At 43.2% G+C, this 25,340-nt stretch overlaps 1 protein-coding gene across 1 annotated transcript in view; it reads left to right on the forward strand.

Moving 5' to 3' along the window:
• Positions 1-25,340, forward strand: part of VPS53 (VPS53 subunit of GARP complex) — a 138,518-nt gene that overhangs the window by 82,028 nt on the left and 31,150 nt on the right. The window contains exons 14-17 of the mRNA XM_059379440.1: positions 7,702-7,944; positions 10,642-10,789; positions 16,438-16,520; positions 17,710-17,788. Coding sequence (XP_059235423.1) covers positions 7,702-7,944; positions 10,642-10,789; positions 16,438-16,520; positions 17,710-17,788 — 553 coding nt within the window. The remainder of the gene's footprint in view (positions 1-7,701; positions 7,945-10,641; positions 10,790-16,437; positions 16,521-17,709; positions 17,789-25,340) is intronic.

Here is a 25,340-nt window from a genome sequence, read left to right on the forward strand (position 1 = left end):
GGCTCCCTGCTGAGCAGAGAGCCCGATGTGGGGCTCGATCCCAGGACGCTGGGATCATGACCCGAGCCGAAGGCAGAGGCTTTAACCCACTGAGCCACCCAGGCGCCCCTTACCCACACACTATCTTGAGTGCAATTTCAAGGGGTTCTGCAAAGCCCTTCCTCCCTTTTGTCCAAGAATCTGAAGGGAAGAAACTCAGGTGGGGACTGTTTTGGTACTTATTTCATTCTTGTAGCTCTGACTCAAAAAATCTGCAGTGGAGGAAAATTTTAGACCATTCACAAACTCCCCAATGACAGAGACCCAACAGTGTAGTGGAAAGAGCGTGGGCCTGGATGCCGGACAGACCTGGATTTGAGTCAGAGCTCAAGCATGGTACTTAACCTCTCGGAGTTGGCTTTGTCCTCTCTCCAGTGCAGTTAGTAAAGTTCCCCTCACAGGATTAGTGGTGAGGCTGAGAATAGCAGACATGTTGGCACTTGGCACGAGTAGTCAGGAACCGTGCCTGGCCTGCCCTGCCTGTCTGGTGCACTTATCCCAGACTTGTCAGTGGTTGGGTGGCCTGATCAGTGTTGCCAGCTTTCTGTTGGGCCTGACATGGCTGTCTCATTTCCCTAGCCTCCCACCTGCCCAGAGAAAGTTCTGGCAGCACCTGTGCCAACCAAAAGCCAAACAGCAGTGGGAGGACGAAGGAAGTAGGGATATCCCCAAAGCCATCTCCTTAGCAGATTTGGCTGAGCTGTCCTTGTATGCTTTAAGCGGCTTTCTCAACTTTTGTTTATGTTCCAGAAGGAAGTTCATATACCTTTCCGTCTTGGGAATGCAGGGATTTTCTCTGGCTGACCCTTGGAGAAGAGATTTCTCTACATAGATACTTTCTTCAATTTGCAGGCAAGAGTGCCCCCATTACTCCTTGAGACTTCAGTGCGTGTTTCCTATAAATGAGCACACAGTCTACCTCACTGTAGCACACCTGTCAACATCAGGAAGTTAACCTGATCCGTTAGTACCATTTAATCTGTAGACTCCATTCCATTTTGCTGGTGGTCCCCGTCATGTCTTTTCTAGATCCAGGATCCGTGCCAGGACCACAGGTCCATTTACTTGTCACATCTCTTTGGTCTCTTCAGTCCAGAAAAACAACTCATTCTTTCTTTATCTTTCATGACCTTGAAATTTTTTAAGAGTACAGGCAGCTCGTTTGTGGAATGTCCTTCTGTCTGGATTTGACTAATGTTTTCTCATGATCAGTGATTTATGCAGAAGTGGGGCCGGGTGCTTCTCAGTAATTCACATCAAGAGGCGTGCAGTATCAGTTTGCCCTACAGCCTGTGGTGTTCATTTTTATTTTGCCTTTTTTTTTTTTTAAGATTTTATTTATTTATTTGACACAGAGAGAGATCACAAGTAGGCTGAGAGGCAGAGAGAGGGGGAAGCAGGCTGAGCAGAGAACCCGATGTGGGACTCAATCCCAGGACCCTGAGATCATGACCTAAGCCGAAGGCAGAGGCTTAACCTACTGAGCCATCCAGGTGCCCCATTTATTTTACTTTCTTTAGTTGGAGTCTGCTAGGCTTCTTTCCTTATTAATAAGTAATTAATAACAATAACTGTCAGGAAAAACGTTGAAATCATATAGTCTTTTTCTCATCTTTCACTTCCCGCTGATACTTGCCTGAATCATTTATTACTAAGATAGTTGCTGAATGATGATTTTTTTCTAATACCATCATTTCTTCTGTGTTTATTAGTTCTCAAAAGCTTTCTCTTTCCCCCACTTACTATGTCAGCACGTACTCGTGGATTCCTATTTTATTCAGTGGATTATAGCCGTTATTACCTTTATTTAAGTTTATTCTGGGATAAACTTAAACCTACATAAAAGTTTCAGAAATAGCTCAGATTTCCCATATTCCCTTCTCCCAAGTTCTCCTGATGTCAACGTCTTACATAACCACAGGATAGTTACCACACCAGCGAGTTAACAGTTCTATTTGCTAAACTCAGGCCTTATTTGGATTTCCCGCCAGTTTTTCCACTGATGTCCTTTTCCTCTCTCAGGATCCATCATTATTTCATTGCTCAAACTGTCTCTGATTTGGCCACCAGGACCCCTGCAGGCTGGTTTTTCATTCTTTTTGTATGAGCCTATCATTTCTGGGGCCCTTGCTTTCTGGCACAATAAAATATACCAGCTCATCTGGTATTTTCCTATCCCAGCCCAGGAATCACCCACTTTTCCAGGCTCTCTTGTTTTTTTGCCAGGGAATGATACTTAAAAACTAAGTTCTGGGTATCAGGTATGTTCATTACTGCTTGAGTGTCATGCTTCTAGGTCCATGCAGCTGAGAGAGTGAAGAAATATATGTGTGTGTACATACATGTATAGACATATACACCTGTGTCTATTTTTAAGCCAATTTGTATATTAAAACCTGTGAGTTTATGCTCACTCTAATTCTTTTTTTTTTTAATTATTTTTATTAACATGTAATGTCTGTGATTCCTCAGGCTTACACATTTCACAGCACTCACTGTAGCACATACCCTCCCCAGTGTCCTTAACCCAGCTACCCTCACCCTATCCCCATCCCCCAGCAACCCTCAGTTTGTTTCCTGAGATTAAGAGTCTCTTCTGGTTTGTCTCCCTCCTGATTCCATCTTGTTTCATTTTTCCCTTCCCTAGCCCCCATAACTCTCTGCCCTGCCTCTCAAATTCCTCATATCAGAGAGATCATATGATAATTATCTTTCTCTGATTGACTTATTTTGTTCAGCATAATGGAACCCTCTGGTTCCATCCTCATTGTTGCAAATGGAAAGATTTCATTTCTTTTGATGGCTGCATAGTATCCCATTGTATGTGTATATCATATCTTCTTTACCCATTCATCTGTTGATGGACATCTAGGTTCTTTCCATAGTTTGGCTATTGTGGACATTGCTGCTGTAAACATTGGGGTGCATGTGCCCCTTCGGATCATTACATTTGTATCTTTGGGGTAAATACCCAGTAGTGTAATTGCTGGGTTGTGGAGTAGCTCTATTTTCAACTTTTTGAGGAACCTCCATGCTGTTTTCCAGAGTGGCTGCACCAGCTTGCATTCCCACCAATAGTGCAGGAGGGTTCCCCTTTCTCTGCATCCTCGCCAGCATCTGTCATTTCCTGACTTGTTAATTTTAGCCATTCTGACTGGTATGAGCTGGTATCTCACTGAGGTTTTGATTTGTATTTCCCCGATGCCAAGTGATGTGGAGACTTTTTCATGTGTGTCTTGGCCATCTAGATGTCATCTTTGCAGAAATATCTGTTCATGTCTTCTGCCCATTTAACTTCATTGGATTATTTGATCTCTGGGTGTTGAGTGTGGTAAGTTCTTTATAGATTCTGGATACTAGCCCTTTATCTGATATGTCTTTTGCAAATATCTCCTCCCATTCTGTCAGTTGTCTTTGGTTTTGACTGTTTCCTTTGCTGTGCAGAAGCCTTTGATGCTGACTCGAATTCTGATCCAACACAACAGGGTTTGTTTTTGCCTTCCCCTTCCTTCATCTCTGACTACACTCTGCAGCAGTGAGAAACTTGGCTCCCTAGATCTTTCATGGATTTACTTACTTGCTTCACTTACCTGTGTGTAATCCATCTCCCAGTTGTGCTCAAGCCAGACCTTGGCTTCCCACCCCCACTGGCCACACCAGAGCCAAATCCTCAACCCCAACCCAAGGGCAGGGGAGGAAGAGGTGCAAATTAGCTTTAGTATCCTTGAATTAACAAGCTTTGTAAGCTCCTGGGGATCCTAAACGGCATTGCCCATGCTCACCTCCTTGCCAGCTTTGTCTTACTGCCATCTTCCTTTCTCTGTGTCATTCTGGTTTGAATATTGTTGCTAGGGATGCGGACTGCAAATCCACCAGAAGAAACCACCATGGTCGTTCCTCTGCTGAAACTGTTCTGCGGTTGTCTCTCTTCCTGGGTCACTTCACTGATCAGCAGGATGGGACCCCCAGCAGTAGTTCGCATGGCTCCCCGACATGCTTCTACAGTTCTTGGGCAGAAAGCTCATGCTATAGGGGCAGGGGTGAAAGATACCATCCACACTGTAGTGTGGATATCATAAAATCAAAGCACAGCACAGCAGGTAGAGTTGGGCTTTGGAGTCTGACGTCCGCAAGTTCTGGTTTCAGCTCCAACGAGTTCTGTGACCTAGGGCAAGCTATATTACTTTTCTCAGCCTCAGTTTCTCCATTTACAAGATGGACATAAGAATGCCTTCTCTTCAGGGCCATTGTGAGGAGGTTGTATTTCTAATGCCCTGATTGTGGTGTGTGGTGTGAAGGCAGGAAGCTTCCAGTGGTTTGCTGTGGGAATACAGAGGACTGTGTAAGTCAAACTGTACGTCAAACTTTTCCAGTTCATGACTTCTGCCTTAGCCACATCCCCTCTTCATCACGTCCCCCCTTCCATACACCATGTTCTGTGCTCACCTCTGACTCCAGGCCTTTATTCCCTCATCTGAGTCTGCTGCGAAATTTTTTCTCTAGTTTCCTTCGTCTGCAACAAATTGTTCATATCGTCTGTACTGCCAAATTAGGATTTTATTGCTGTCTTGAAATCTAAATATCCTGAGCCTCAGGGTCCTAGCTCCCCAAATAGACCAAAGCTTCTAATGGGCCGATGCTGTATCTTAACCCCCATACACAGAAACACCTTGATCAGGACTTGACCCTTTATAAACTCTTACTTGATTGTAATTATTTTATGGTGTTAAAAAACCCCTCCTCATGACCAGTCAGCGGCTCGATAGGCCACACACTCCTTTCTCCAGTAATCTTACAAGAAGGTCTCATCAGAATTCGGGCTAGTGTTTGGTGCCTGGAAGAAAGGACAACCTTTGTTGTTGTTGTTGTTGTTGTTGTTGTTTTAGTTGAACTCATTTATATCTTATATGTGTGGCACCCAGAGCCTTACACATATGAAGTGCTTATTTGAAAATCAATTGGATTGGACCATCTGTGCTGTGACACATTAATCACTCGTTTTCCAGTGTCTCATATGGCAGAGAAGCATGGAGATACAAAGAGTAGTGTGGTAAGGGAGGAAAGCTTACTCTGATGGGTTTGTATCTCATCTGCACAGAGAACAGTGTCCGAAATAACCTGAGAGACAGATTACAAAGTATGGAGGATCTTCAGAGATTTTTTAAGTGGAAATTTTCTTTATGTTCTGTGAGCATGGTTAATTTATAATCTGATTGATCGGATTGGCTCTGAAACACAAGGGGAGTAAGTATCCTGACCTCAACTAGTAGGGGAATCGGACTAAGTTGGTTAAAGTAAAAACACTTCAGAGCTCTGGCCCCTGTTTTTGTTGGCACTAGAGATTTGGCAATTAGAACCTCTCCTAAGAAGGCTCAAGTGCAACCTTTTCTTTCTGTTGCATGTTCTCCTCCACGCACCCACCCTTCCGTTGCCATCCTTCGGAAACAGTGTGGGGGCTGTTCAGCTGGTATGTCTTGGGCACAGACATAACTAGATTCGCTTCACACATACACGTGAGGGGTGGACCTGGGGAGAGTAGAAGTGACAAACCTTATCCCTACTCTCAGAACATGTGATAACATGAATCAGAGAAGATTCTAGTGTAGAGCAAGCCCCTTTAACCTTATGTACAAGCTTCAGCTCCTCAGTGACAGGCAAGAATGCTGTATCAAGAAGGCTTCTGAAATTACACCAAAGATCAATGAAAAAGAGAGCCCTCATTGATAGCATCGCCTTCTACAGGCCCAGGATGGGAGAAGGTCATCATGTTTCTGGAACATTTGACATCCTTATGCTGGAGGGTAAAGTGTTAAAAAAATAATAATAATGAAGTGTGAGTGTGTCACAGATGACAGAAGTTGAAATTGAGACAGAGGGTTGGCGTGAATAGAAGCCATCTGGGCCAAGCCTATGGATGAGTGGAGAGGTGAAGGGGAGCATCTTGGCCTGGGGAGGCATCCAGGCATCACAGGCAAGGGCCCAGAGTCAGGGACAGAGATGGGGCAGGGGGCAGTTAAGGTGAGTTGGGCTGGGAGTGGAGGGGCCCTGTGCAGGTGGGATGGGCAGAGGTGGCGAGGTGGCAAGGTGGAGCAGGCAGAGGAGCAGGCAGAGCAGGAAAGGGGGCTGTGACCCTGCAGCTTTCCCAGGTTGGCTAACAAGTTCCTTCCCTGCTCACTGACCCAACGCCACAAGGACCCAGCCCAGGCCCTGAAGTTCTTTGAGGGCCGAGTGGCGACATCTGGGTATAATCAACTTTCAGTAGGAAAAGCTCTTGGGTAAAATGTCAAATTTTCTCCTATTCCTGCTAATTGATGCTGTGTGTGGTTCTTGTCTTGGTCTTCCTGTTATATAAATACATTTTGAAAGCACAGCTGGATTCCTGTAGCCTGAGACAGTAACCTAAAAAGACATAAAATGTCAAGGGGTGGGGACTCCTCCCATTCTTCGTACAGCTCAACAGTGTAGGAAACAATGAGTAGAGAGCCCTGCTGGACCCGAGCTGTGGTGACTCAGTATGACTGAGGCACGCTCGGTGATGTTTGAGAGGGGAATGGGGGGACAGCTGCCACCATTTGTCACCATCGTGACCTGCAGTAAGCCTGGGGCTGCCACACCCTGCCTTCTCCCAAGATTTTTTCCACCTTCAATTCTCAAAGTTTTAAGGAGAAAAACTACATTAAAGGAGAAGGAAAATGTTAGAATACTTTACCATTTCTCCCTGCTCAGGTATCTGTCCTGTGGGCACATTTAGGTTAACTATAGACTATTTACTGACATCATAACCTTGTTGTGTTTTCGGAGATGGGAAGGTAGAGTGGTTTGAATCCCGGGTCCCCTACCCCCTTGCTCTGTGACCCCAGACAAGGTCCTTAACTTTTTTGCTCCTTGCTTTTTGGAAAATGAGGACAGGAGTACTATCTACTTTGTAAGGTTACTGGGAAGAGTGAGTCAAAGTCAGTGAGAGGATGCTTCTCAAGTGCTGACCTGGGTGCCTGGGTGGCTCATTGGGTTAAGCTTTTGCCTTTGGCTTGGGTCATGATCTCAGGGTCGTGGGATTGAGCCCTGAATCTGGCTCTCTTCTCAGCGGGGAGCCTGCTTCCCCCTCTCTCTCTGCCTACTTATGATCTCTCTTTCTGTGTCAAATAAATAAATAAAATCTTTAAAAATAAAAAAAGAAATAAAAATAAAGTGCTGACATGGTGTGTGCCCGGGACATCATAAGTGTTCAGAAAATGATCACTATTGTTACTTAGGGTTTTCATCTGTGGAGAGGGGAAATGGTGCTGATAGGGTAGTAGGACCAGGGCAGGCATTTAAATGGTAGCTTTTAGGCTCAGCTGGGCCACTAAATTGTGTGACAAACTTTCTAGACCTTAATTTTTTCATCTCTTAGAGGGTCCCCTAATAACTTAGCTCCCCTTACAGAGGCTTGGGGTCAGATGTGATCATGAAATGCCTGGAAAAAGTATAGAGCAGCACACAAGTAAATGCCAAGTGTTCTTGCTGCTGCTATTGTTGGAGTGCTGGTGGTAGTTAATGAAGATAGGGATGGACATGGTCCAGCTTTAAATGTGAAGAGCATTAGGAATTGTTCACTCATGACATGCAAGCACATTTGCTTTATGTTTCTTGAAATAACATCATAGACTTTCTTCCTCCTAGAAACCTTGGCGAGCTGATTGATCGGTTTGTGGCCGATTTTAAAGCCCAGGGGCCACCTAAGCCCAACACTGACGAAGGGGGTGCCGTGCTCCCCAGCTGTGCTGACCTCTTTGTCTACTACAAGAAGTGCATGGTGCAGTGCTCCCAGCTCAGTACTGGGGAGCCAATGATCGCCCTGACCACCATTTTCCAGAAGTACCTCCGAGAATATGCCTGGAAAATCCTTTCTGGCAATCTACCCAAGTGAGTGCTGTTCTTTCTGACCTCAGTGGGGAAGTAAGATTCTGAAAATGCCTAAATATGGGAATCCAAGGAAATCTCCTCTGACATTGTTTACTGAACTGCTAAGAGTCTCAAGGAGGGAAACACTCTTACTGAGTTCCCGAGGGTCTGAAACTATTTCCTTTCTAATGGGATTCCACAGCTGATCAAGACCTTTGGGGGAAATGCCCACATTGGTTGCCAACACAGGTCAGATCTTAACCACAGTGGACCCAAGGGAGTCGTTCCATTATGTATGTATTTAATTTATCTAGGTTCAACAATAGGTTTTTGGCCAAAAAAGGTAAGGTGGTGGTAGCAATCACTCTTAAACAGCATGGGCAGTTTCATTCAATGAGAGCATACCCTAGGATGATGAGCGCACGGGAGGCATGAGTCTGCTTTTCCCTCGATGTGATTACGTTCCAGAGTCTCTCTTATGGTGTGTGTCTTGTTGAATATAGTCTAATGTTTGAAGGTATAGTAGGATTTGGGGAGAGGGGGTTGCCTAGCACAGCCCCTAATTATCGTGGCTTCACTGTTTTCTGGGACATTAGAATATTGCTATATTGCTTATTAATTGAAATTAATGGCTGTTCGACTAAAGTTTAAAGATTTTAGGTTCTGGGGCACCTGGGTAGTTCAGTCGGTTAAACATCTAACTCTCGATCTCAGCTCAGGATTTGATCTCAAGGTCGTGAGTTCAGGCCCCACACTGAGTTCCCCATTGGGCATGGAGCCAAAGATTTTTGGTTCTATAGCAATTTCGATTATGGTAGATTATGATCTAAAGTAATGCTTTGAAATTTAGTGTTTTTAATCATCCCCATGGCTAAATTCAGTAATTCTGAAAGTAGTTGCTGTTACTTTCACTAAAATGTGTCATATATGGGAGTTTTACATTATTTGGAGGAAAGAAAATAAAAGCTCTATGCTCTAACCAGAAATTTGAAGTAACAGATATATTTCACCAATGAAAATTTCTTTGACTATGATAAAAACATTTTTAAGATTCTTTAATAACTTTTATTCTGATCATCAAAATATTATAGTTCACAAAACACAGAAGAGCAGAAAGATAGAAGTAAAATTAACTATAATCTCACCACCCAGAGAAAACAAATTGAACCTTTTGGTATATGTTTTTCTGTTTTTTTATTTATAAATATAATGTGTGTGATTTTTGTGGTTTTGTTTATTTAAGGGTATTGGGACTATACTGCTTGGAGTTTTATACCCAGCTGCTTTCACTCAGCATCGTCCTGCCCTGGCATTTTCCCCATGTGTCACAGCAGGAAACAAATGATGCACTCAGCTAGGGTATTGTTACCAAAGCAACTATTCACAGAAATGGGGGCAAAGTGAAAGGAGCCAACAGAGGATTCTGAAGCATCCAGATACTAGGTGGTGATTGTTACTACTTTAAAACTCCCTTGAGAGCTGGGGCTGTGGACAAATGGTTGCCACACAGAAAATGGAGAGCCACAGTCCCTGCCAGCACCACACGGAAGCACAGGGAGTGGGAGGCCTTGTTAGGATTCAGACTTTCTCTCTCTACCTCTCCGCCTTCTTGTCGCATCTCCTGGTGACTTGACTGAAACCAACAGGAGGCCAAAAGACCAGGGAGCCAGGGTGATAAGTCTGTAGAGGTCAGTCTCCTGAGCCACAAAGAAGGGAAGGGAAGAGTAACAGAGTAATGGATGGATCTGGGAGGCCAGCAGAGAACATTCAGCACTTTTCATGATGTCATGCTAATCCAACATGCAGGAGAACCTCACTGAGCTTCTGACGTTTTTACTGACCATTCTCTTACTTGATCCTTTAGGTTGGGTTTACTACTTTAGTATTTTAAATAACACTCAGGAAAGCATCCCTGAACAGGAGTAGAACTACTGGGTCAAATATGTGAATGTGTCTTTTAAGCTCGTAAAATACACCTCAAGGAAGTTTGGACAGCTTCATGCCCGTGACCCATAGTGCAAGAGAGTGTCCGTACCCTCACACCTTTGTCAGTGCTGGAAATGAAGATATTTTCTAATCTGTGACTACTAGAAAGACCGGGCAGTTTTAAGTTATTTTTTTGATGTTTTTAAGGTAAATGTCACTGAATTCTGTCTGCTTTAAAAAGAACTTAGACTCTCACAGTTGAAAGAGCAGGAGGTTTTATAACTCTTTCTACGTTTTGTGAACATGTGATTTAGATCAGTAGGCAGGGAGAAGGCAGTCGGGGCTTTGGGCAGGAACCATGTATTAGCATTCACCTTGGTACCCCACCACAAGCACAATGTACAAACTCCTGTGCAGAATTTTCTTACCTGAAACAGTGGTGAAACAAGCTTTATGCTACAGATGATCCTGAATGAGCTCTCCAGATCAGGAGATGGCAAGCTAAGCAGAGGCCACTCGGCGGGCTTCTCTGCAAGTATCCAGGTCATCATAGTTACTATGACCGGTTACTGGCTCACTGTTGGAATTGTTTCTTCCTACTCCTGATGGTCAGAGAACTTAAACAGATGATAGTCAAGGTAAGGTCAGTAGGAAAAGGCTCATTGTATGTGGGTTTGTTTGGGCCACATCCAGCCTTTCCTTCCCCCTTTTCTTTGTCTTAAGATGGGCAGTTACCAGTTCAGGAAGCTAATGAGAAGCCCCTCCTAACCACTTCCTGTTCCCCTTCCTCAGAACCACAAGCAGCAGTGGAGGACTGACCATCAGCAGCCTCCTCAAAGAGAAGGAAGGCTCAGAAGTAGCCAAGTTCACGCTCGAGGAGCTCTGCCTCATCTGCAGTATCCTGAGCACAGCCGAATACTGTCTGGCCACCACCCAGCAGGTGAGCTGCCCGCTGCTGCCTTTTCCAGAACCATCTGGGCCTCCTGACTTAGTAGGTAAAAGTGTGGGCCCTCACAAGCCATGTACAGCCTTGAGAAGATTGGTTGGTCATAGAGGAAAACTGCAGCAGCCAGCAGACGGTCCAGGCAGCCATCTTACAGCAGAGCCTTGTTAAGAGGAGACCAGGGAAGAAAGTTTGACCGATCTCCTCCCCAGGCTAGTTTCAGCTGCTCAAAAGACATGCCCTTTTGAAAGTAGGTCAGTAGCACTGTCTCCCCTATGAGAAAAGCAGTGACAGACTTAACGATGCTAGGACCCGGCCACTGGTGGCGATGAGTCACAGCCAGTGACTCCATTCTCAGAAGTGTTACGAGGCTAAGCAAAATCCTTTGGGCTTTTATGCGTCTCCTGAAATGTACACAGCATTCCCAGTCTGCCTAAACCAACAACCATTGTTTGGATGCTGACGTTCAGGAACTGTGAAGCAGGAAAGGATGATGCTCCTCCTGGAGCTCCCCATTAGCAGAAGGAAGACCCAGAAGAAGAATTTTTCACTTAGCCTCAACGTGAGATTAGAAGTTCCTTTTCACATTCAGGCTGGAATTCACCTAAGGCCAAGAGAAGGAAAAGAACTAGAGAAGGTTGTGCTCTTGCCCCCTCTTAGGGTTTATTATTTACACATGTCTGGATCACAGGAAGGTATTCATAAGTGATGGTTCAAACAGTACAGCTCAGAGTGCCTGTGAGCCAGGGCATGAATACAGGAGGCCAAAATAAGAAGTGTTCCCCCCAAAGCTTCACAGTTGAGGGTAAGCCAGCCAGAGGCAGTAGCTTGCTCTCTGTGGGGATGTGGTCACACTGAATCACACAGGGAATGATCTGGCAAGGTTTGGCCTTGGAGTCAGAGACAGTACTCCCTTTAGCCCCAAGAACTCCCAGGGCAGGATGGCAGTGTCTGTGAGGACCTCCAAGACAGAGGTCCCAGAGTTTGGTGTTGAAGAAATGCTGTCTATTTAACTGTTATGGATGTGTGCAGGAAAGGAAGATGCATGCGCGTGTGCACATGCGCGCGTGTGTGTACACACACACACACACACACGCACGAGTATTTTAAAAATAAAAGTCAATTAAGTAAATAAATAAATAAATAATTTAAAAAATTAAAAAGAAAAGCAAAATGACCGTGGAACCAAAGAGGGGGAAAAACATAAAAATGATGACTCTTAATTCCATCATCATCACATAATCGTAATTGCCATTTGGAGTACTTCTTTCAGTCCTTTTTCATAAACATAGTTTTGTATGCTATCATCTTAACTTAATTCAGTCTCATATCCCTTTGTTGTTTTTATTAACATCACAGCACTAGCATTTCTCCTGTTTCTATAATGTCTTTATTAGCAGCATTATTAATTGTTACATAATATTTCATTAAGGGATAATACCATTAATTATTTCACATAATTGTTTATGCTGTTTCAGGATTTTGCTTCTAAAGTACTCCTACAAAGAACATCTAATATGTTTTTTGTTATTTTTCTACAACAGATTCTTAAAAGTTCTAGAAGTACTAGTAGACCAAAGATCATTTTGATGACTCATGATAGATATAGCCAATTTTTTTGTTATTTAGTGAAGTTTTTTTTTCTAAGATTTTATTTATTTGTCAGAGAGAGCGTGCGCGCGCACACAAGCAGGGGAAGCAGGAGGCAGAGGGAGAAGCAGGCTCCCCGATGAGCAAGGAGCCAATTTGGGACTCAATCCCAGGACCCTGGGATCATGACCTGAGCCAAAGGCAGATGCTTAACTGACTGAACCACCCAGGTGTCCCTAGTGAAGATTATTTTTACTGATCATAAAAGTCATTCTTAGGGGCACCTGGGTGGCTCAGTGGGTTAAGCCTCTGCCTTCAGCTCAGGTCATGATCTCAGGGTCCTGGGATCAAGCCCAGCAATCAGGCTCTCTGCTCAGCGGGGAGCCTGTTTCCCCCTCTTTCTCTGCTTGTCTCTCTGCCTACGTATGATCTCTCTCTCTCTGTCAAGCAAATAAAATCTTAAGAAAAAAAAAAGTCATTCTTAGCACCTATATTGTGATCTCTAAATACCATTGTCCCCTAAAAGAAACCAGAGATTCCTTGAGAATTGAGTAATTGCGGGTCTGGGAGAGGAAATGTACAAGGTGAGCCTGGAGCATCATGTCATGCAAAAAGCAAGAAAAATATCAAAGATGGTGACAGTCATTTCAGAGGGATTCAGGAGCCATAATGGGCTTCTTGTACAAAAGGATGTGTGGATATGCCCAAGTCTTAACTCCCAGTACCTGTAAATGTGACCCTGTTCAGAAATAGGGTCTTTGAAGCTGTAGTCAAGTTAGGATCTCAGCAAGAGATTATCTTGCATTTAGGGTGAACCCTAATCCAATCCAAGGACTAAAATCCAATGACTGGCATCCTTAGGAAAGGGAGATCTAACCAACACAGGGAAGAAAGCCACATGAAGATAGAGGCGGAGATTGGAGTGATGTGCCTATAAGCCAAGGGACACCAAGGATTGCCAGCAACCAGAAGATAGAAGAGAGTGGAATAGTTTCTCCCTCAGAACTTCCAGAAGGAACCAACCCTGCCAACACCTTATTTTGGGCTTCTGGCTTCTGGAACTATGAGAGAATTAACTTCTGTTTTGAGCCACCACGTTTTATAGTGATTTGTGAGAGCAGTCTAAGAACCTAACACAGGAGCCAAGGAATAAGCTCTGCTGGTCAGAGGTGGGCTGTGTAAACATCAATGAGAAGTTAACTGCAATACACCGAAAACATCAGATATGTTTATATCCATGTGGTTTGATGATTTCTCTTTTCTTAGTGCGCTATCTTCGAAGAGCCTAAGAAACCACTGGTATGATTTGAATACTGGTAAATAAAGGGAAAGTTCTTTTTTTTTTTTTTTAAAGATTTTATTTATTTTATTTGACAGAGAGAGAGATCACAAGGAGGCAGAGAGGCAGGCAGAGAGAGAGAGAGGGAAGCAGGCTCCCTGCTGAGCAGAGAGCCCGATGCGGGACTCGATCCCAGGACCCTGAGATCATGACCTGAGCCGAAGGCAGAGGCTTTAACCCACTGAGCCACCCAGGCGCCCCTAAAGGGAAAGTTCTTAACCTTTCTTTCCTATTGAACTTATACCTCAGATTAAGGAAATCATTGACAATGGGAAATCTCTCTCTCTCTTTTTTAAGATTTTATTTATTTAAGTGAGACAGAGAGCACAAGCAGGGCAGAGGGAGGACAAGCAGACGCTTAGCCAACTGAGCCACCCGCAGCCCCAGGAAATACCTCATTATAAAGCAGAATTTCAGCTAGTAAATGAAGAAGAAAAGAATTAGAATATCATTCTTTTATATCTCCTAATGAAATAAGGGATCTGGCATTGACCATCAATGGCTGCTGACATTACAAAAAAGAGACAAGCATCATGTATCTCCTGAAAAAAGTACACAACACCAGGATGCCTGGGTGGCTTAGTCAGGTGAGCCTCTCAGCCTTTGGCTCAACTCCTAATCACAGTTCTGGGATCAAGTCCCTCATTGGGCTTCTTGCTCAGCAGGGAACCGGCTTCTCCCTCTGCTTTCTGCTCCACCGGCTTGTGCTCTCTCATTCTCTCTCCATAAGAAATAAATAAGTAAAGTCTTTAAAAAAAAAAAAAAGCACAACACCATCATGAAATAGGTTTCTTAAAATGAGAGAGCGAGAGAAGAACCTGAATCTGATCAGGCTTCTACATTAAATTACAATTTACAGAAAATACAAGGAACAGAGGAACATGTTAATACCTCATGGTTACAATCAACAAAATCCAACCTGTAGGAAATTCTAGAGAGAATCCAAACAATCCAGTTTCCTTAGGAAAAAAATTGCAGGAAGAGGGCAAAAAGAAATGGAAGAAGAAACCAGAGACAAGAATTGGAAAATAAAAATTTAAACAATACCAATTATTGATATCGGTTCATTAATTGTGTAACACTTTTATACCTGTTGTTGCGTTCCTTCATCCAAGAGCTCTTCAGGAAGCACTTACTGTGGTAAGGACCAGGCACTGTATTTCTAACAGTGAACAAAGTAGATTGTTTTTTACTGTCAAGGAATTTAGAATTAAAGGAGGAGCCAAGACAGTAATAAGTAGCCAAGATGTAACTTCAGTTTTGTGGCGAGTGCTAGGTAAGGAGTTGTCTACTGAAGTAGCTGGTCAAGGAGGGCATCTCTGAGGAGAGGTGATATTGAAGCAGAGACGGAGGGTAGGCAAAGGAGACTGCCAGGTGAGGAGTGTGGAAGGGTTGGGAGGTAGGCAGTGGCAAAGCAAGGGAACCGGTTAGGAAGGGTGAGCAGGAGCATTTCAGGAAGACAAAGCAGGAAGTGTGAAGTATGAAGGCCCTGAGGAGGTGTGTGTGAACTTGGTATGTTCCAGGACCTTAAGTTACATCACAAAGTGAAGCCAAACAGGCAAGGGGGGAAGAAGATGTGAGCCAGAGAGCCTGATGGAACCCAAATCATAGTTAGAAAGTTTGGATTTTTTTTCAGTGTAACAGGAAAAGGCCACTGAAGAGTTGAAGCCTTGAAAGCCTTTACTGTAATTTGCTTCATCAGTCCCTTATAAGCATGTGGATGGTTTCCAGTTTTGTCACTAACATAAACAAGATCAGAATGGAAGCTTCATGGAAAGAGTATCTTCTCTGTTTTGTTCACTTAGTAACTCATATATACTCTTGTTGCAGAGCTGGGCACAAAACAGGCTTTCTGAAAATTGTGGTTGAATTCATGAATGCTGCAAAGAGTACTCAGGGATCTTTGTATATCATACTCATTCTCGTCGAAGTCTATTTCTAGATGTGAATTGAAATTGCTGTTTTAAAGAGTGTGTGTATTTACATTTCTGCTTTTTAAACAAATTACCTTCTGAAAGGATACACGAATTTACACACCCCTAAGAGCATTTTTAAATTTAAAACAAAATACTCATTATTCTTGAGTTTGTGTAATCAATGGCTTTGGGAGTGTTGGGTGAGTCAGTTCCCGGGATGCTCTGAGATGTTTACAATTCTTGGTCAGTTGTCTTTTTCTTTGAGGCGGCTGGGAGCGTGGCCAGTGTTTCCCTGTTTGGCTGTAAGCTGACGAAGGCAGACTGTGTTTCTTTTGTTTACCTCAGTATCCCCAACACCTTAACATAGTGGGTGGCCTGTCGGAGCACTCAGTGAATACTTGAACTGGTTTTACTACCGCTCACCGCCAGAGGCTTCCAGTGCTGGTGAGTGAGCCTGCATTCAGTTCATGGAGCAGGGAGGATCCTGAAAACTGGGGTCTTTTTAAAATTAATGAAATGAATTGTCAGTGTCATAAGAGACAATTACAGCCCAGTGCTAAAGGGCAAAGGTTATGGAGGAAGTTTGACTCCCGGCGCTGCTGTCACACCTCTATTTTCTCTTCTGTAAAATGAAGATAATAGTAGAATCTACCTCATGGGATTGTGAGAATGAAGTGAGTCAGGACAGGAAAAGTGCCCAGAATTGTACCTGAATCATCAAACTCAGTAAATATTACATGCTCTTATGATGATACTCCTTTGGATCATTGTTAAGCATGTTTTTCTCTCATTTTTAATAGCTAGAAGAAAAACTCAAGGAAAAAGTTGATGTAAGTCTTACTGAACGAATCAATCTGACTGGAGAAATGGATACGTTCAGCACGTACGTACCTTGCTCATACTTGCTTAAGGCCTGCCCTTTACCCCCCACAAAGCAACATGTCTTGGACTGTCGGCTTTCGGCCACCACAGAACCTAAGAGGTTTCCAGGGCCCCTTGTTGAATGAGGATTATTCTCCAGCAGCCAGTAAGAAGAAGCATCAGAAGCTAGCGCAGCTGCCTCCCATTTGCCCTGCTCAGAGGCAGTCATTTTTAGCTTACAGGGTCTTTATTGTTGCCCTATCTAAAATAACGAAAGAGAAGAAATCCTCCCTTGACCATCCCTGCAGGAAGGCAAGTCCAAGTCCTCCTGTCTGCCTCCCACGCCACCCCAAATCCACAGAGGGCCAGCTCCACTTCAGTGTCTTAGAACACAAAGTGTGAGCAGCTTGATTTTAGCCAGGTGGGGGGAGGGGGATGGTTGGGGTAGAGGGTGTCTATCCAAGAAGTTCAAACTGTAAAGCCTTCTCAGAATAGTTCTTTCACTAGTGTTGCCTTGCAGTATTTTTTTTTTTTTTTTTTTTTTGTGTGTGTGTGTGTGGTCAGTAAATGAGATTAAGGTAGGCCATTACTAAGGAAAAATCAGGATTCTCTTCTTAGGTCATTTCCTCTCCTTTTCCCAGCTTTTATTTCCCCCCCAAGTTCTCATTTAAACATTTTGAACGAACAGGTGCTCTTAGAGGAAGAAGTGAAGGAGGGATTCTGAGTGGAGTGATTAGGGAGACTAGCCGTGAAATTTTTCGACCTGACTCCGTGGGGGACACACCCAAATAAGACCAGGACATGCAAGCAAGAATGAAGAGCCAAGACGTTCCTCGTTGTCATCCATTCCTTTTTGAAAGCAAATTCGAGTTTTTCTGATGAAATGATGAAACTGATTTTGATATGGGGCTGTGTTAGTCATTCAAAAAGTTATTTCTTTAAAGTGATGACCTCCGGGGTGCCTGGGTGGCTCAGGCATTAAGCATCTGCCTTCAGCTCAGGTCATGATCACAAGGTTCTGGGATCAAGCCCTGCCGTCGGGCTCCCTGCTCAGTGGGAAGCCTGCTTCTCCCTCTCCCACTCCCCCTGCTTGTGTTCCTTCTCTCACTGTCTCTTTCTCTCTCTCTCTCTCTCTCTCTCTCTGTTAAATAAATAAATAACATTTTAAAAAATTATTAAGTGATGACCACTATAATTTGTTTGATTTGCAGTGTCATCTCTAGCAGCATCCAGTTGTTGGTCCAAGATCTGGATGCTGCCTGCGATCCTGCCCTGACTGCCATGAGCAAGGTGAGGTTGGGGAAGAGCTTCTTCTTAGTCCTCCAAGAGTGACCGCAGGTGCTTGCTATCATCCCTGGCCAGTGGCTTCTTCGGGTTCTTCACTGCTTCAAGTGTCAACTGGGAGGAGACCGAAAGGCCTCTAGGAGATGAATTTATCTTGTGCTTTAGGCCAATTGCTTGTCCTCTGAGAATAAGACAGGGAGTAGGTATGTTTGGTACGTCTTTGTTGAGCATCTGACACATGTGAAAAACCTTAAAGGGGTCTCACCAGAATGGGCGTTTTTGTTAGTGCTTACAGCAGTAACTTCTTACTCTTTCTGAGCTCCAGTATCAGCACAATAATATTTGATCAAATTGTGGACCTTGGTTTCCTGCTGTCATGGTGGCGCATCGGTCGGGCTCCGTCCCTTCCTGGAGCACATGCTGCCTTATGTTACTGTTCGGCTTTGATGCACCCTTTTCTTCCTAAAAGTACCCAAATTCCTGACTTGCATGGACCATACAGCCTATGGAAGACTCTCTTGTTCATTGATTAATTAAGTTGGAAATGGGCAGTTCTTTCTTGATTCTTTAATCCAAATAACATGAGGCTATCTACGCTAGAATTTCTAGAGCAAGGGGTCAGCAAACTAAATAAGTTTTTTATTGGAACACAGCCATGCTCATTCATGTATATATTATCTGTGGGTGCTTTTGTGTTACAATGGCAGAAACACTTAATGAGTAAGTCAGTCATGAGACCATATGGCTCAAAAAGCCTAAAATACTGACTGGCCCTTTACAGAAAAAATTTGCCAGTGCCTGTTCTTGAGGTATCAGATTCTTGTAGCAGTTTTCTGGAGAAAGAAAGAACTCTGGAACCCACTGGACAGTAGCAGAGTACAGTGGAAAAAACACTGGCTTTGGAGTCAGATGGACCGAACTCTCCTCATTCTTCCTCTGGGGGTATTGAGCAAACAACTTAACCTCTGTGGGCCCGGGTGATCTCATCAGTACATGAAATGCAGCTCTCTGCCCCCCAGTGTGGCAAGGATAGGGCATGAAGAAGGTGACTGGCCTGGTGCCAATCCGTGTTGCTGCTCTTTCCCTCCGGTCAGGAGCAGTGGCCGTGTCACAGGGTTGTGTAAGCACACATTTGGTCTGAATTTAGTTTTGTAGTAGATCATAAATATTTAACAAAAATAGGATTAAAACCAAAGCTTAAGCTACAGGGTTTTTTGAAGCTAAGTGGGGAGTCCTGAATTGCTGATGTCACAGAGTTTCGATTCAAAAGATTGATCCTTCCACCAGTCAGATGTGGATGTGTATTTCCAGGATTCTCAGTGTTTACGAGTAGCATGTGAGCAGGCAAATTGAGGCTAACCCATTTTCTTAAAGGAACGTGGCTCTGAAGATTCATTCTTTGGGCTCTGATTATCCCCTAGCTGCCGGTGAACATTCACTGTGTCTGCATGTGATCTGTTCCAGCTGCCATCTCTCCTGGACTGCCACACACTTTAGATCGGAATGCAGCTGGTAAAAGAATTTTACATTTACCAAAGGAAGAGTGGATTTTTTTCCCCCTAGTAAAATAACAGTTGTAGGGAAGTTTAACACTCCAGGTGCTGCTTATATGAACTGTCAGTTCATTAGTGGATTTCCCTCACACTCCCCCCACCACCACCCATTTCTCCCCCAGACCCACACCAGCAAATATTAACAGAGACCATACCTCCAGAATCTTTTGTTTATATCATAGGAAAACCACAGACTAGGGAACGCAGCAGCTGGGAGACCATTACTCTTTGTCTGAGTCTTCTGGAGTTCTAGTGAAATGAGATCCATGTGATGAAAATGACCAGATATAAACAAGCCAAGTGGTCACAGATTGATTCAACACACACTCAGTTATTTGTTCCTGTGTCCTGTTTTGTGTGGTTTCTTTTTTTTTTTTTTTTTAAGATTTTATTTATTCATTTGACAGAGAGAGATCACAAGTAGATGGAGAGGCAGGCAGAGAGAGAGAGGAGGAAGCAGGCTCCCTGCTGAGCAGAGAGCCCGATGCGAGGCTCGATCCCAGGACCCTGAGATCATGACCCAAGCCAAAGGCAGCGACTCAACCCACTGAGCCACCCAGGCGCCCTTTTGTGTGGTTTCTTTAGGACTTCTTAAAACTTGTGTTGCGATAATGCTTATTTTTGTCTCCCAATTCCATCATTTTTACCGTTAGTTGGGCAGTTCAGTTCGGACTCTACCCAGCACAGTGCTGGGAGCTGCAAAGCTGGGAAAGACATGGACCTTACCCCAAGGTGCTTAGATTTCGGAAAGTGTGGGGTAAGAGATGTGTGAGACGAGAGGACTGCTCAAATAACAGCAGTATTAGGTATGGGAAAATCACTACTGTAAGAAAAGTACAAAATACGCTCTCTTTTAAAAGAGGAGAGAGTTCATCTCTCTGTTCGTATCAAGGAGGGAAGCGAAGAAAGTCTTCTTGAGGAAGTGGCATTTTAAAAATTTTTATTTATTTATTTGACAGGGAGGGCACAAGCAACAGACGGAGAGGGGGAAGCAGACGCCCCATAGAGCAAGGAGCCCAATGCGGGACTTGATCCCAGAACCCTGGGAACATGACCTGAGGTGAAGGCAGAGGCTTAACCGACTGAGCCACCCAGGCATCCACTTTGCCCATTTTTTTTTTTTAAGATTTTATTTATTCGTCAGAGAGAGAGAGGGAGAGCAAGCGAGCACAGGCAGACAGAATGGCAGGCAGAGACCAGAGGGAGAAGCAAGCTCCCTGCTGAGCAAGGAGCCCGATGTGGGACTCCATCCCTGGACGCTGGGATCATGACCTGAGCCGAAGGCAGCTGCTTAACCAACTGAGCCACCCAGACGTCCCCACTTTACCCATTTTTAAATTGGGTTGTCTCTTTGTTGAGTTGTAAAAGTTCCTTTATAGTCTGAATACTAGACCCCTTACCAGATACATGATTTGCAAATATGTTCTCCGTTTCTGTGGGTTGTCTTTTCACTTTCTTGATTATGTCCTTTGAAACACTGAAGTTTTTAGTTTTGTTGAAGTCCAATCTTTGTATTTTATCTTTTGGTGCTATACTTTTGGTGTCCTATATACATACCATTGCCTAATCCAGAATTACAAAGACTTATACCTGTATTTTCTTGTAGACTGTTTATAGTTTTAGCTCTTACATTTGGGCTTTCAGTCCATTTTGAATTAATTTTTGTATATGGTGTGAAGTAAGGATTCAACTTCATTCCATCGCATGTAGATTTACAGCCATCCAGTACCGTTTGTTGAAAAGACTATTCTTTACCCATTAGATGGTCTTAATACTCTTGTTGTAAAAAATCAGTTGATCATAGATACACAGGTTTATTTCTGGACTTTCCGTTTATTCCATTGATCTCTGTGTCTGTCCTTATGCCAGTACCACACTGTTTTGATTATTGTAGCTTTGTGGCAAGCTTTAAAATCAGGAAATATGAATCCTCCTTGTTCTTTTCAAGATTGTTTTGGCTATTTTGATCTCTGGCAGGGGTGCCTGTGTGGCTCAGTCAGTTAAGCATCCAACTCTTGATCTCAGGGTTATGAGAGCGAGCCCCGTGTTGGGCTCCACACTGGATGTGGAGCCTGCTTAAAATTCTCTCTCTCCCTCTCCCTTTGTCCCTCCCACTCCCTCTCAAATAATAATAATAATAATAATAAACAATTGATCTCTTACAGTGTCACCACTTTTTTTTGTCTCACCCACAGTGTTCTTCTCCCTAAAAACACCACATACCTAGACTGCCTTTCTATTTTATTATAGCTGTCTCCCTTCTTAAGCTTTAAACAGCTTGAGGGCTGTGTCTGTTCATTTTTGGATCTCCAAGGCATAGCTTAACATACGTAGTATTCCCTGAATGACTTTGAAGGTAAAGAGGACAAGAAGAAGAAAGAACTAAACTTTGGAGACACCCATTTGACCAAAGAATGGTGACAAAGTGAGATATAGATGACCCTAGGATGGAGCTGGTAGACATAGAGTATTGTTATAGGAAATGGCAGGATCATAGATTGAAATGCTTAGGTGCATACAAGGGCTGTTGAAGATATGGTGCTCCTTGATAGTACTCAGTAATAGGGGTCCTTTTATTTTTTTTATTTTTTTGAAGTTTTTTATATTTGTCAGAGAGCACAAGTAGGGGGAGCAGCAGGCAGATGGAGAAGCAGTCTCCCCACTGATCAGGGAGCCTGATGCGGGGCTTGATCCCAGGACCCTGAGATCATGACCCGAGCTAAACACAGACACTAACCCACTGAGCCACCTTGGTGTCCCAATAAAGAGATTCTTATTTTATTTATTTTTATTTTTTTGAAGATTTTATTTATTTATTTGACAGACACATAGCAAGAGAGGGAACACAAGCAGGGGGAGAGGGAGAAGCAGGCTTCCCACTAAGCAGGAAGCCCGATGTGGGGCTCAATCCCAGGACCCTGGTTCATGACCCGGGTGAAGACAGCCGCTTAAGGACTGAGCCACCCAGGTGCCCCAGGGCTTTTTACTTTAACAAGTAGCATCCTGTAGCTGATCAAAGGCAGGTCAGAAATAGGAAATGCCCACATCTAGCTATTAGCTCCCCAACTATAGACAAGAACCCTGCTGCTGGAAAAGGAGAGGAAAACAGAGTGGCACAACTTGGTAGAAATACACAGGAATAGCCTTAAACAGGCCAGGCCCCTATGGCAGATGTGAAATAAGAAAAAGAGTTTAATGGTCTCTCTGAAGTTCTGACTTTGAGATTACAGTAATGTTGTGGGTAACTTCTGTCAAAATGACCTTTCAGGCTGCTTTCCCTCCCATATTGCTTTATTTTCTTAGATGAGTTCCATGAGATGGTAATAAGTTATTATTATGGAGCACTTTACCAGGAATCAGCACCCAAATGGAGTATCTCATTCAATTCTGACAATAAATTTACAAGGTACCTGTATTATTATTTCCTTCTTACTTTCTCAGATAAGGTTGCTTACTCTCTATGGAGGATTGTACGATGCCATACATACAGAGTAAGTCCTTTTGGCAAACATGGAAACTGAGGCAAAAGTAGCTTAAGTAATTTGCCTTAAAGTGGAAGGGCCCTAAGTTGGTGTATGCCTGGTATTGCTGGATTTATGTAAATAGTCATGCTTCCCTGATCACGAGCTCTTCAAGTATCCACAAGCATCCTGTTTGAAATTTGTCTTCAGCCCTTCTCGATCTGACACCATGGCTTTCCTACAGGGGAGAAAAGGGACTGAGTGGCCAACCCAAGTATTCTAGTCTGGATATTTCTCTCTGAAAAGCAACGAACTGTCATTCTAGTGCATTTATTTTCTTTTTCATAATATGCCCAAAGCCATGTAACCGTATAACAGTGAAGCCAGAAATAAAACCAAGTGTCCTGATTCTTGAAAAGGCAATTGCTTGGTCAATTGCTTAGTGGAAATATAAAATTCTTTTAAATGTAAATTCTATAAATCCTTAGCAATTAGCTACTGTAATTGGGCTTTTTAAGTAGGATTTTTTAAAAAAATTCTGTGGCTTCCTTAAAAAGAAAGGAAGGTCACATGGTACCTTCCTCACTATGTCCTTTTTCCTAAGGCTTCTCACATCACTAGGTTAAAAGAATCTCTCTGTCCAACATCAAACACACTTTGCCTTTTGTCCATTAATGGTAGTCTTAGGGGGGGATAAAAAAAGAAAAAAAGAAACTGAACAAATTAAATTTCCTTACAGTTTGGCATGTAATTTCTATTCTATTAGGTTTTAAGATTGTGAACATGTACTAATTTAGGAGGTTGCGTTTCTGTCCCCCAAAGACATTTTGAAATAGCTAGAACAGTGCTCAAATCTGTTCTCATTTTCCTCAGTCATTAAAATGTAGATCTATTTCAGGAGGCCAACAGAACTCTATGGTTAATCCTCAAGGGGCTCCAGGGTGGCTCAGTCCATTAAGCATCTCCCTTGGGTTCAGGCAATGATCTCAGGGTCCTGGGATCAAGCCCCACATCGGGCTCCCTCAAGTTCACTTTTCCACTTACAATCAAAACATATCTTTCTTGGGACGCCTGGGTGGCTCAGTTGGTTGAGCAGCTGCCTTCAGCTCAGGTCATGATCCCAGCGTTCTGGGATCGAGTCCCGCATGGGGCTCCTTGCTCAGCGGGGAGCCTGCTTCTCCCTCTGCCTCTGCCTGTGCTCACTCTCTCTGACAAATAAATAAATAAAATCTTAAAAAAAAAAAAATCTTTCTTTTTTTATAGAAGATTCCTTTTTTTTTTTACGTCTTTTACATTCTTTTTTTTTTTCTTTTAAGATTTTATTTATTTATTTGACAGAGAGAGAGATCACAAGTGGGTAGAGAGGCAGGCAGAGAGAGAGGGAAGCAGGCTCCCTCCTGAGCAGAGAGCCCAGTGTGGGGCTCTATCCCAGGACCCTGAGATCATGACCTGAGCCGAAGGCAGAGGCTTAACCCACTGAGCCACCCCACCCAGGCTCCCCAAGGGATTCCTTTTTCATTATGACCAAAACATATCCCCTTCATTGTAAAAAATACATTTTTTTTAAAAGAAGAAAATTTAAATCACTCATAATTAATAGATTTTAGTCTTTTATGCATGTATTTTAAAAATATAAGTTCATACGGTATGTGCTCTTTCATAACTTTTTTCCCATTTAGCAGGTTTTAAGAGTTTTCTGTGTCATTCAATTCAGAGCTACAGTAATTTATAGTGATTGCATAGTTTTCCATAGTACAGAGTATTTGTTGTTTAAGTAGTAACAGTAGGTTAACATTTACCATGGAATTAATACCTGTCAGGCACTATGTTAAGAGCACTCCATGTGTCATCTTTTAGTAACTGTATGGATTATAGATATTATCATCACAGTTTTACAGCCAAGAAAAACGAGGTTTAGAGGGGTTGGGTAACTTACCTGGTTGGACAGACAGTATTAGAACTCTGGACTGGCAGAGACTCCAGATTTCCTCATTTTAAGTATTCTAATGTACTCTTTCCCTTAAAATGTATGTGATGAACTCACTTTTGGTAATTATTTCCAATTATTTACATTAAAAACAGTCTGGCAGAGTGCCTGGGTGGCTTAGTCAGGTAAGCACCTGCCTTCAGCCCAGGTCATGACCCCAAGGTCCTATGGGACAGAGTCCCGCATCGGGTTCCCTGCTCAGCTGGGAGCATGCTTCTCCCTTACCCTCTCCCCCCTCCTGCTTATGCTGTCTTGCTCTCTGTCTTTCAAATAAGTAAAATCTTGGGATTGATAACAGAGTGATGGGTATTGAGGAGGGTACTGGGTGTTACACATAACTAATGAATCACTGAACACTACATCAGAAACTGATTATGTACTATATAGTAGCTAGAGAATATAATAAAAAAATAAATAAGCTATATGGTAAGAACATCAAAAAAATTAAGTAAAATCTTAAAAAAAAAAACAGTCTGGCAATAGACAGCCTCACGTATGTGGGTGACTATGTGAGTATTTTCTAAACATTCATAATTATTAACATCAGATTGTCCTAA

This window comes from Mustela nigripes, chromosome 16 (assembly GCF_022355385.1).
Source record: "Mustela nigripes isolate SB6536 chromosome 16, MUSNIG.SB6536, whole genome shotgun sequence".
Classification (NCBI taxonomy): Eukaryota; Metazoa; Chordata; class Mammalia; order Carnivora; family Mustelidae; genus Mustela; species Mustela nigripes.